This window comes from Platalea leucorodia (genome assembly GCF_965183815.1).
Source record: "Platalea leucorodia genome assembly, chromosome: 7".
NCBI classification, from domain to species: Eukaryota; Metazoa; Chordata; class Aves; order Pelecaniformes; family Threskiornithidae; genus Platalea; species Platalea leucorodia.
Window position 1 is genome coordinate 66758245 of NC_138829.1, and position 12598 is coordinate 66770842.

A 12598-nucleotide genomic window follows, 5' to 3' on the forward strand; every position below is an offset into this window, starting at 1 on the left:
AGAGGCAAGACAGAAAAAGAAGTAAGGATGTGTTAAAACAAATGCAAAAAAAAAAAAACCAAACTGGAAAATGAAACCATTGGGTGGGGGAGAGGCAAAGCTATGTTTACAAAGGATACACGCAGGAAAATTTGGAACAAAAGCAAGTGCTGAAAAATGGAGGAGAAAAATATCTTCTGTTTTACAGAAGAAGAACTAGGGAAAAAGGATGGTGAGGTAGGATTTATTTTCAAATGGCAGTTTGGAACAGGAATTTGAAGATTGCTTACAAGTTTCTAGTCTTTTTGCCGCATAGTTTCACAGGAAAATCTGAACTTTCCTAGCTCTGCTTAGGGAGGTACCAACACACTAAATAAAAATTTGCACCAAATTCCTGCATTGCCTACCATCTGTCCAGTTTATTCTAAAAAAGTAGATTATCAATAAACCTTTTTAGATTATGACTCTCGGAATTCAGGGAATTTGTACAGTATGGTTTTGGGCTATGCATATATCCAGATGCAGAGCTGAAAGCAGTGCCTATAGAATCAAAATGTCAGTTGGGAGGGATCTCATGAGTTGTTGAAGCCACTACAAAGGCACGGCCTGTTTCTCCATTACTTTTCAGTTACAGAACACTAGTTTCAGTTGTTAATGCTTGTGAAATATAGAGTTTTGGGATGAATTTTTTCACTCTTGCTTGCTTTACATCACTGTTGAATATTTTGGGAAAGTAAAAAAAAAAAAAAAAAAAAAAATCACCAAATTCAGAGACAAAGAGGGTGAGAGATATAGAAATGTAGTTTTTGAAAGGGTTACATGAATAAAAGGCAATGAATTAATGTTTTACAGAGTTATATAGACAGCCTTATTTCTGCTAGTTGCTGACTGTTGCAGGCTTGACATAGCAGTTATGTCTTTCTACGTTTTTGGGTGTATATAATATGTATAATCGAAGTGGGGCTAGTTAGGATGACTGTGGAGAGATCACACTCGTGATTCCATTCAAGATTTTCTCTAAACTGCACTTAGTTTTTCTGCAGAATGTTACTAACAGGAAGACTTTTCTGCCAGTCCATTTAACGGGTACAAGTGATGAGATGTTTCAAGTAGAAGAGAGTTGAACTAAGCACCTTTTCTCCCATTTTCTGTTTTGAAGGGACTTGTCTTATAACAATATAAAGGATCTCCCAAGTTTTAAGGGCTGCCACTCCTTGGAAGAAATGTAAGTAGAAATACATGTTGTTTTTCTTTATTACCTCCTTAGTATGCTGAGTCCAATTCTCTAGAAATTTTTTTTGCATCATGTTTGATCATAAGTTTCTAAGATTAACGACAGAGAGAGATAATATGACCACCTCATGTGAGGAGCGTGCTGGACAGAATTTAACCACTTGTGTTTTCCTCAATTAGCTAAGGTTTAATTGTTCCTATGGCACAATAAAGAATGAAGGATACCTTAATCCTGCATTTTGTAGTAGTATTGCTGTACGCATAAATGAAATCAGCATTTATGTGTTTTCCTTCCTGCTTCTTATCTCTTCCACTCTTCTTCAGTTCCCTCCAACCATTAGCCTATGCTTGTGCAAAATGTGTTTTCCTCTACTCCCTGTAAGACACACTCAAAACCCATCTTTGGTTTTCCTTACTTCATTGCTTTAAAGATTAAGCATAATTTCCAGACCCTACACAATTTTTCTGCCGGCCTATGTTCCTGCTTCTCCTTCTACCTTTACTGCTCTCAAGCTTCTTTCCCCTTAACCAGAGTGGGGCTAATAGACTTCTCACAGGCTTTTGCTGTTATGCTTTTGACATCTTCGGGCTCATTGTGTGCATGGTTCGTTGTAAAGGGAGCTAGTGAACTGGAAGTATAAGTTGCCCATTAGCTCTTCTCAACATTTTCCTTTCATAAGTCCTTATTTTGAGAAGTGAAAGGTGCACCCAGGGTAAGAATATAGCCTAAACATTCCTTCAGAATTAAGTAGACTTGTTTTAAGTCTGTGTGACTCCTGAAAGTTCACAAAGTGTTACTTTTAGCTTGGAAATAATTCAGTCCACGCTTAACAGTGCCTTCTAAATTAAATGAGTTGTGAATCGGGATTGGGCAGAGGCACCACGAAAGAGCTTTATGGTTGTATTAATGTGGCTAATGTGAAGTGCAGAGCAGATGCTTAAACAGTTTGCCTGCAAGGGGCAACGAGAAAAATCTTGCCATTGGTAAGGCTGCATCTATCTATTAGCAGGCACTGAGCTATCGCTTGGTTTGAAGTCAGCCCAGTTTGCCAATAAAGTTCTGTTTCTACTTTTTCACTTTGCAGTTCATTACAGCACAATCAAATCCGTGAAATCACAGAGGATACCTTTCAAGGACTGTCCTCCCTTCGTATCCTGTAAGTGCACATAGCTGCGTACTGAGTAAAACAAGCTAATGTTTTTGATTCCCATGTAATGTGATGTCAGGGTTTGGTGTTACAAATCTAACTGATGGCAAAAGGCCAGGTATGCTGGATCCTAAGGTGAAGCAAACCATGTACAAGAGATATTAGCAGCAGCCAGTTTCAGTCCCATTCTTTCTATTCTCCATTTTGTTTTTCTAGCCTGGAAAGATATTTTCACATATGTAAATATGGAGATTAAAAAAGGAGATTTTTTTTCGGTAGTCCACTCTTTTGCATTACATTATTACTATGTTATTCCGTTTTATAGTATTTACTGGAGAGATCCTATCTGTTTTCCTCAGGAGGAGCGGACCAGTAAACAAAATTATCCCCTCCCCTTACACCTCTAGCTATATGAAGATTATATAGGAACGTTGAAGTTATCAGGAAAAAAAAATGCATGAATTTGACAGGTGTTTTAAAAGGAATGTCATAATATAAGTCACGGTGGTCCAACAGGACCTGGATCTGGGTTTGGAAATCCAACAAAGCAGATGCCCTTCTGCTTGTTCTTTTGTTGCCTTCCCCTACCCCTGCCGATGTGCCCCGCTGCAGGTGCGGTTGTCACCGAAGGGATCGTCCTGGCACCTTCAGCCTGGGAATGGGTGGCGCCAGAGCTGGCCTCTGCCGCGGCAGCGCAGGCTGAGCTGCCAGCAGAAGGAAGGGGAAGGGGGCAGGAATGGGAGATGGATTCTACTTTGGGGATGAGGCGAAGCAGGATACAGCTGCCTTACCAAGGGATTTGGCTGCTACTGGCTGACTGGGGGAGAGGGGAAATGGGAATGTTGTTCGGCTTTTCTGTCAAAGGCATCATGTATTTGTCACCTCAGCTTTTTCTCTCAGTACAGTGACTGTTACAAAGTTTTGATGAAACTGCTAAAATAATCTCATTTGGCATTCGTTGCAGTGACCTCAGTAGAAACCGGATCCATCAGATCCACAAGGAAGCTTTCACCACTGTTGGAGCTATTGTTAACCTGTAAGTAGGCTGTTCTGTGCAGCAACCTCCTCTCTCTATCATTAAACTGCTGAGATAGTAAATGTTTTTAGCTTAAAACTGGTATGTGCCCATTGATCACGAAACCTTTTACTAGCTGAATTGTATGCAGGGCAGACTTCTCTAAAGTGCCTGCTGCACTGACAGGCATTTGCCAGACCACAGCCTCGGTGTGAGACTTTAAAAAGCCTTCCTACTCCAATGAAGTGTATGCTATAGGATCTTCAAACTTACTTTGTTGTAACACTGTCTTAATATTCACGTTTCAGAGACCTAAGTTTCAACGAACTCACTTCGGTTCCAACTGAAGGATTGAGTGGACTGAACCAGCTTAAACTTGCAGGCAATTCTGAGTTGAAAGAAGCTTTGGCAGCAAAGAACTTCGCAAAGCTCCGGTACGTTGGTAAATAGCGCTACAGAATGCCTTGCTTATTTTGACAGTAACAAGCAACATGACAATAAATGAAGCCAGTTTAGATAATACTCATGACAAATGGTCTGCTGAGTCCTGTAGGGCCTTAATCTTGGCATATATAAAAGGGCATCTGACTATTCTGGTATAGAAAGCCATTTGCAGACAATTTTCTCGGAACCTTTTATGTTTCTCCTCCACCACTTTTCAGGCAGATATCATCTGACTTTGGAGCAGTGGTTTGGGTGGATTCCATTTGTTATTGAACTGAGCACATCTGTCTTTCAGAGTGTGGAAAACAGGAGCAGACATGCAGGTGTCTGATTCCATACTCACCACACTTTATACATATGCTGTTTATTCTTGGAGGCAAATGATAAGAGTAACAGTAATCATTCAAATGGAAACCTGGTACTGATTTCAGTGGGAGGTGGATCAGACAGTGATTAACTGCTTTGCATTTTCAAAGATCTTTCGGCACATTAATATTCAATCCTCAAGAAGCAGTTAGAAATTGTTTCCCATATTGTCCAATGGACAAAATGGAGGTGAAGATACTGTTAATTTGTCTAAGGCCAGCAAAGGAATCCGTGTCAGGCCTCAGCAGTGCCGTGGAAACAGCAGATTGGTTTTTAGGTTTTGATCGGTGTTTGAGAACTAATGCATTGTGGGATCCTTTAGACCTCAGTTCCTTTAGTTCCTCCTAAATATTTACAGGAACAGAATTCAGAAACAATACTGCAGATAGTTGATACTGTAGCCTTGAGTCAGAAAAACTAGCTTCTGGTCTGCTGCTATTTCATTGTTTATGTGGACTTTTTAAAACTCTGTATGCAGCTGTACTTCTTCTCTACCAAGATTAACAGTATGCACCATTTCTGTCAAACATACAAAAAGACAATAGAAAAAAAAAAAAAAAGTCGTATTTCGGGGCCACAAAATAGAGTGAGAAAGATAGATAGATTTTTAACACTGTGGTCATCTGGGAATTAACTTTCCTAGAAAACAGTTACTCTTTAACTTGCTTAATTAGATTTCAGTTTAGTTTGTACAGCAATGCCACACTGATCAGAATTTGTTTTGCATATGGAGTAGAATGAATAGTAAAGAGAGCTAAACATCGCAGAATTTTCTTCATACTCTTTGCAGCAGACAAGACTTGGATGCATCACCCATCCTTTATCTCAGTGCAAAAGTTCATCAGAAATGGTTACAGCTGATCCAATTTGAAATAGTTTTTTATTAGTGGCTGTGACAAAAAGAAGCTTCCGTTTTTAGCACTGAAGTGTGCCACTTTAAATATTTTTAATAGATGGTAATCTTAACTCAGATTACAATGGGTAACACTCTTTGTTGTTCTGCCTGTATTTCAGGTCACTCTCTGTACCATATGCTTACCAGTGCTGTGCATTTTGGGGTTGTGATTCTTATTTAAACTCTAACGCTGAAGATTCCAGCCACCAAGATCAAGGTGCCTTGATGGGTCGTGAGAAGGGTAAGCGTTTCATTGTACTAAATTGGCAGTATTATTTTGGGCCAGACTAGACTGAATAACAGTGTATGTTGTCTTTGAATAAGGAAATTTGGAAAATGTAAATCTTCATAGGGATACAAAAGCTGTCCCTGAAAGTGCACGGTGGCTGCGTACAGATAGGCAGTGCCATGTTCTTTCTAAATGTGTAAGATTTGCCTGTTTAAGGAAAAAAAAAATTGATTTTTTTTTTTTTTGAATACCAAAGTGCCAGTATTGTTCCTGTCATTTTCTGCCAGAAGGAAAATGTTTTATGGTTCTCAGTATTTCGACCTTCCTGTTCAGAAAGGGTTTTGTCCTTCCACTGTCTACTTCAAGGCCCATAGATCCTCCCCTGGTGATGAAAGATGTTGCTGCTTTGTAATAATGCATTGTGAGTAGCTGTGACAGGCAGTAGTAATTCAAACTACATCTAACCTGTTTCTCATTTTTACTTGGATACAGCTGATGCAGATGTTCTAAGGAATGAGGAAAATGAGGAACTGGGACAGACTATTATTCACTGTACACCAGCAACAGGTAAATCTTATAATGTGCTTTAGCCCCACTGTGAACTTCAGGCATGGTGTTATGCAAATAACTGTCTGCAGAATTACATGTTTCATTCCTCGTAGTCATTCTGTACACAGAAGGTTAAATTCTACAACGCTTGGGTGAAACTTCATTTGATGTCAGTGTTGTTTTGGATGAGCAATCACAAAGATTTGCCTCAGCTTTAGACACACAGCACTATATTGGAGAAGTAAGCATAAGCAGAACATACAAGACTCTATACTTTCATTTGGAGCTTGCTGTGTTTAATGCACCGCCCCCTAATTCTGCATTGCTCTTGCCAGAGAGATGTCTGTGGAGCAGACTGTATGAATGCTCATCTGTTTCAGTGAGAAGTCAGCCTGTGCTTTAAAAGCTTAACTCAAACTGCTGTCGTTGGTGGTTTTAACTAACCCTGACATCTCTGCAGGAGAGAGGATGAGGAACACTCATGTGCTCTGTTCCCCAGCCCTGCTCTAGCCACATTAACTGACAGCAGAGGGTTGTTACAAGTAGCTGGGGCAGGCAGTAGCATCTTAAACTGCTACAGCTACTTGTGCAATGAGTAGTCTTATTGGCATACCAGAACTACCCCAATTCAGGCTTGAACAGTCCAGGAGTGCTGAAAGTCTTTGATCTTGCAAACAAGTTTTTTCATTCTAGGCAGCTTCACTGCTGCCCTTCTGCTTATCTTCTTGGTACAGTGAGTTTCCACACACGGTTCCACTCAGCTCCTAAAGCGCTCGCTGTGGTGGTGCCTCCTACTTCCTTGCCCTTGCCACGGGCTCTCCAGAGGATTCTTTCTATATGTCTTGTACCCTCCTGTTTGCATAAACAGGAACACGTAGATGGGGGGAACAGAATGCTTCCAGTGAAGTTACTTCTGGATGAACAGCGGTTTTCTAAGTCTTCTTTCATTCTCTTCTCCTAAACTGGTATTTTACATCCATTATGAAAAATCTGTTCGCACTTCATCTTTTGGGCTAGCTCCAGCTTTAGTATATAGAATATCACAAGGATTTCTTGATCACAGCCAAAAAAAATTGTGGTCAGAAAGTCATATATTAATGTAACTGTATGTGATCTGCGTATTAATTTGACCAATGCTGCTTATTTGCTTTTGATCTCCTGCTCACAGAATGAGAATTCAGATAGTGTGTTACATGGGTTACATCTTTAAAGCCTTTAGCTCTCTCTTTTTGCCCATGCCAGAGATGCTGTAGCTCTAAAAGGAATGAAGAGCTTGTTTTACAAGTTCACAATTTGCCTTGTTTTTCACCAGTCCCTCCCATACTAATAACTTGTTTTCTATGCCGTGCTGTCATCTGGTCATAAGTAGGACACTCCACCCACCATCTAAGTTCTGAATCATTGCTCATCTCGTAGATCCACTTTCCGCTTTGCCTAATGGCCGGAATGGATTGCTGAACAGTGGCCCTCACGTAGCATAGCACTGAAAGCTGTGAAGCTCATCCTTCCAAGCATCAATTTCCCTTGGTGGGCAGGGAATATTAGCAAGAGAGGAGGGTAGCTTTTAACAATAAGGATACTTAGACCTTGGGAGAAGGACAGGAAAGCGTGGTGGGTTTTGTTTATCTAAAGATACCTCACTGTACAGCTACTAGAAAACAGACTTCAAATTGATTTGGAAGCACAGCATTGACATTTTTAAATTTCCTAAGTAGGAAGCTTTTGTTTTTAATTAGATGCAGCTTAGCAGGTGTTGTTGCGTCATGTGAATGTACTGTAAAAATAATTACTCTAGCAAGGATGTCTTACTCAGGAATACCTGCAAAAAAAGGGATTTTATTGCTGATTTTACTGGTCTGATAATCCAGTTGGCACCATTATTTCTTGCCCAGAAATGAAGCTTGCTCGTTTAAACAAACAGATTCTTTTTTGACTTGTCAGTTCAGTAATTTCTGGAAGTTGCTTTAGGCCTTGGGAGATTTTTGCGCTGACAGTTAATCGTTCTCCGCAGTTGCTCCAGCCCATGTTAGGGATGGGTTGTACTTACCTTTCACCTGCCTAAAGGGAGGGCAGGAGCTGCGCTGAGCTGGGAATCGCGGGCTGAATCCAGCTCAGAAGCTCCAGGCAGAGGTGGCCGCACCGTTTGGCATTTTTCTGCTCTGCCTTCAGCTCCCAGAGCACCTGACTACAGGGGGAGATCCCCAGCTATTGTGTGTTGGACAATTAGCGGTGCCTAATGGGGATGTAGGAGAGGTTAAACTCTTCTAATTGTTGCGTAAAATCAGTAGGATTTCCCTATGGAATAAATAGCAATTAGAAGGATTAGAAGGGTAAGCAGAAGTAGTGATTCTTTTTCCTTGTCTCGCCTCATATTGTTTTGCTTGTTGGATGTTTTTTATTATTTAAGCTTTTTTAAGTGGCAAAAGAAGAAGAAAAAAGTTCATTTTCCCTATATGACTTTAAGCTCACAGTGCCTTTCAGTGACTAGGGGGGGGAGAGGGCTTGTGATGAATTCCTGTCCCTATGAAAGCTGATAAATTGAATTTGTTGGCTGCTTTACAGATGTTTCCTTGTGACCAAAAGTTACTCTGGAAGGCATGTTTGTGAATCATTTTTTGAGACAACATGTTACTTCTAAAAAATTCTTTCTCCTTATAAGTCAGTTGTGGACAGTTGCTTTTATTTTGTTACCAACTTTTTTATGACATAAGAAATCTAAAGAAAAAAGTATTTAGGTGGCACTAATAAAAGCTGTTTTGTGTAACTAAAAGGTAATTGTTTGTTTAGCTAGCTTGTTTATACAAAGTATTCTCAAGTGACCATTCATTGCAGTAATTATTATTTCAGGCATAATTAATTAGTAAATAGCTTCAGCAGAATAGTTTACTTTCAGCTGACCTATTTAGCAGTTCAGCTGTGTACTCTATTCATGAATTAATGAGGAGTGCTCTTGTAATACCTTTTGAAAATCTTGCTTATTAAAGCCCAATTTTTCTTCCTAAATTGGTTGTCCTTCTGTTTTGTTTTTTTTTTTTTTTTCTTCTAGGTGCTTTTAAGCCTTGTGAATATTTATTGGGCAGCTGGATGATTCGACTTACTGTCTGGTTTATTTTTTTAGTTGCTTTGTTCTTCAACCTGCTTGTCATGTTAACAATATTTGCATCCTGTACTCCATTGCCGTCTTCCAAACTGTTTATCGGCCTGATTTCTGTCTCTAACTTATTTATGGGAGTCTATACTGGTATTTTAACTTTCTTGGATGCTGTCTCTTGGGGAAGATTTGCTGAATTTGGCATATGGTGGGAGACTGGCAGTGGTTGCAGAGTTGCTGGGTTTCTTGCAGTCTTTTCGTCAGAAAGTGCCATTTTTTTCCTGATGTTGGCAGCTGTTGAACGGAGCTTCTCTGCGAAGGAGATCATTAAAAAGGGAAAAAGCAATCGCCAAAAACAATTTCAAATTGCGGCAGTTTTTGCTTTCCTGTGCGCTGTGGTAGCGGGATGCTTACCACTTTTTTATAAAGCGGAGTACTCGGCATCGCCCCTTTGCTTGCCCTTCCCCACTGGAGAAACACCTTCGTTAGGTTTCACAGTAACTTTAGTGCTCCTGAATTCATTAGCGTTTTTGCTAATGGCTATTATCTACACTAAACTGTATTGCAACTTGGAAAAAGAGGACCTCTCCGAAAACTCGCAGTCCAGCATGATTAAGCATGTCGCTTGGCTAATCTTCACGAACTGCATCTTTTTCTGCCCTGTTGCGTTTTTCTCATTTGCACCGTTGATCACTGCGATTTCTATCAGCCCTGAAATCATGAAGTCTGTCACCTTGATATTTTTCCCATTACCTGCTTGCCTGAATCCAGTTCTATACGTATTCTTCAACCCAAAGTTCAAGGAAGACTGGAAGTTGCTCAGGCGCCATATGACCAGGAAGAACGGAGCGGTAGCAATCGCCGTCAACGCTCAAGGGGGCTGCGTGACGCAGGATTTTTACTACGACTGTGGCATGTACACCCATTTGCAGGGTAACATCGCCGTGTGTGAATGTTGCGAATCGCTCCTTTTATCCAAGCCCATGCCCTGTAAACACTTAATAAAATCACACAGCTGCCCTGCGCTGGCAGTGGTGCCTTGCCAAAGGCCGGATGGCTACTGGTCGGACTGCGGCACCCAGTCAGCCCACTCCGACTACGCGGACGAGGACGACTCCTTCGTGTCGGACAGCTCAGACCAAGTGCAGGCCTGCGGCCGTGCGTGTTTCTACCAAAGCCGAGGATTCCCTTTGGTTCGTTATGCCTACAACATACCGAGAATTAAAGACTGAAAAGGCTTTTTGCCATCAGCTGTTCTAATAAAGAGGTATAATGCTTGGTAGACTGTTGCCTGTTTGGACCTTTCGAGCAGGAAGCACTTTTGTAATCATCCCTTAGTGTCATTTGTAAAGAAGGGAAGCAGGCAGTAACTTCTTGAGCCATACATTTAAAAATGACTAAACAAATAAATCAATTGCCCTGACTGTAAATAATTGGTAAACCAAATTTGTTACCCAATATTTTTACTCTTTCCATGCAACAGTGGTGTCTTTTATACAGTTTTTTACATGCTAATGGTGTGTTTCCATGTTGTACGCCAGTTGTACTTTGCTTCTACTGTTGGCAAGGTAAGTTCTGTTGATTTTTTTTTTTCTGCCAAAGCACAATATAAAGGACAGCTGTTTAATATTAAAGAAATTATTTTTAAATGTGACTTTTCTATAATTAAGCAAAAAAACTCTCTTGCTAGCTTTGTGTAGTGTATTCAGCATTGAATCTCAGGATGAATTTTACTGCAGGGCCAAAAAAGGGATTAATTCTCCCATACATAACTGTGACAGCAATATAGGAATACCATGTTTGCTTCGTCTTTCAAGCCAAGTTTCAATTTTAAAAAAAGGTTTTGTTACAATAAAGCACTTGTAATCCACAATATCTGTAGACTATGAGATAAGCATATTAACAGCTGTCAGGAATAATAGGGTTGAACACATTTTTCCAGTGATGATGCATTGCTTCAGGTGAACCACAGCAACTTTGTTCAGTATTACGCAGTCGGGTCACACTGTTGGAAGGAATGTTGATGCATCGGGGGGGCGTTAGCAGTGCTGTCGATGTATATAGCTCACGTCTTTGCAGAAAGACCGGCTAGTACTCTGCAGCCTGTTGAATGTTACAGCACCCCGGTAATATCTACGGCTAAACAAAACAGAAAGCGATTTTGCAATAAAAGAAAAGCATTTTTGCCAATTATTTTACTGAGAGTGAAGTACACTGTGCAAAGTCACTGATTTTCATGTAAATCAGTGCATTATTTTTAAACCATTCGAGTCCTGAGACCCAAATGATTTAAGTACAATCAGTGATCCTTTTATCTATATTTAGTTTGAAATCTGATCGATATAAAGTTATGAATGCATGGTTAAGTAATTACGTATGTTTCTTGAACAATACGCTAAATCAAGAGCAAATCCACTGCCATCCCAGTTACTCTGGAGACATTCTCATTAAGATTTAAAGCTAGATTGCTGTTTTGAGAATTAAACTGTATATACTGTTCATACAATGAATTTTTATCTTTGTATTGTAAATTATTTGATAGAACACATGATGGGAAATGTGGCTTCAGTTCATTTTGTTAATTAAAGCTACCTCCTAAACAATAGTGGCTGCCAGTAGCAGAATGTTTAAAATGTGGTTTATATACTTTTTGCATTGTAAATAGACATGGTTGTATATTGTCACTGTAATAAAAACAGAATCCTTGTATATCAAATTCATGTAGTTTGTACAAAGTATGGGAGGATTATTTACTGTATGCTGTTAATTTTGTAAGCCAAAATATTCACCTGTAAAAAGAAAAGAGAAGAAAACCGACCCAGAGTTGTTAATTCTTATATTTACACTCATGAATATTACATCTGCAATTAGCATGGAATGTTACACTGAAAGCAAATAAAGGGTACATGAATATTGGTTGTTATTTATCTCTTTTTCAAAAGTTAAGGCTGAAAATGCTGCACACGTAAAATTATTGAGCATAAATAACGTGTCATCTGCTCTCCACTACACGTGGTGAGAGTTTTGGGGAAGAATTGCCAGCGAAGTAAGGAAGTTGCCAGTTTACAATTGGATTTATGATCTCGGACTAATGTTGACTCTTGGCATGCAAAAGGTTAAAACCTTCAGAGAAGTGGTTGCCCTCTTATAAAGCATTCTCTAATAATGACATTATTATGTATTGTGTTTGAGTTGAAATGTTTTTAGTATGGTTTGGAAAATCATACAGATGATGATTTTGGTTTTGATACTATTTCCATGCTGAGAGTTGTGGGGGTTTTTTAGCCATAGTTTTGTAAGAGTCCCACTCTGTTCCACACTCCCTCTGTTGGCCAACAAATCACAAGTAATGAGAATACTTCTAACGAGAATACTTCTCAAAAAGGACAATATATGTCAGATGCCATTTCATAATCGGTAGGGAAGGAAATCCAACTATCAATTTCAAACAATGTTCTCGAGTATGGATTTATTTCTTCTTCTGTTCTACCAATGAGTAGCTGAATGCTATTAAAAGTCAGATGCGATCCACTTGGAGATAAGTTAGAGTATTTAATTTATACATCAATATGTTTTTGAAGTTACAGTTATGCTAACGGTTAACTTTTAATGCAGTCAGCCCAGTGTCTTCCAACAGACAGGTTTTATC

General features: G+C 39.6%; 1 protein-coding gene across 1 annotated transcript in view; it reads left to right on the plus strand.

Annotated features, from left to right (window-relative positions):
- Positions 1–11739, plus strand: part of LGR4 (leucine rich repeat containing G protein-coupled receptor 4) — a gene marked incomplete at its 5' end in the record, with an annotated part of 80489 nt that extends 68750 nt beyond the window's left edge. Inside the window, 7 exons of the mRNA XM_082317698.1 lie at positions 1139–1204; positions 2298–2369; positions 3325–3396; positions 3684–3809; positions 5200–5321; positions 5802–5876; positions 8905–11739. Coding sequence (XP_082173824.1) covers positions 1139–1204; positions 2298–2369; positions 3325–3396; positions 3684–3809; positions 5200–5321; positions 5802–5876; positions 8905–10181 — 1810 coding nt within the window. The 3' untranslated portion in view covers positions 10182–11739. The remainder of the gene's footprint in view (positions 1–1138; positions 1205–2297; positions 2370–3324; positions 3397–3683; positions 3810–5199; positions 5322–5801; positions 5877–8904) is intronic.
- Positions 11740–12598: the final 859 nt, after the last annotated feature.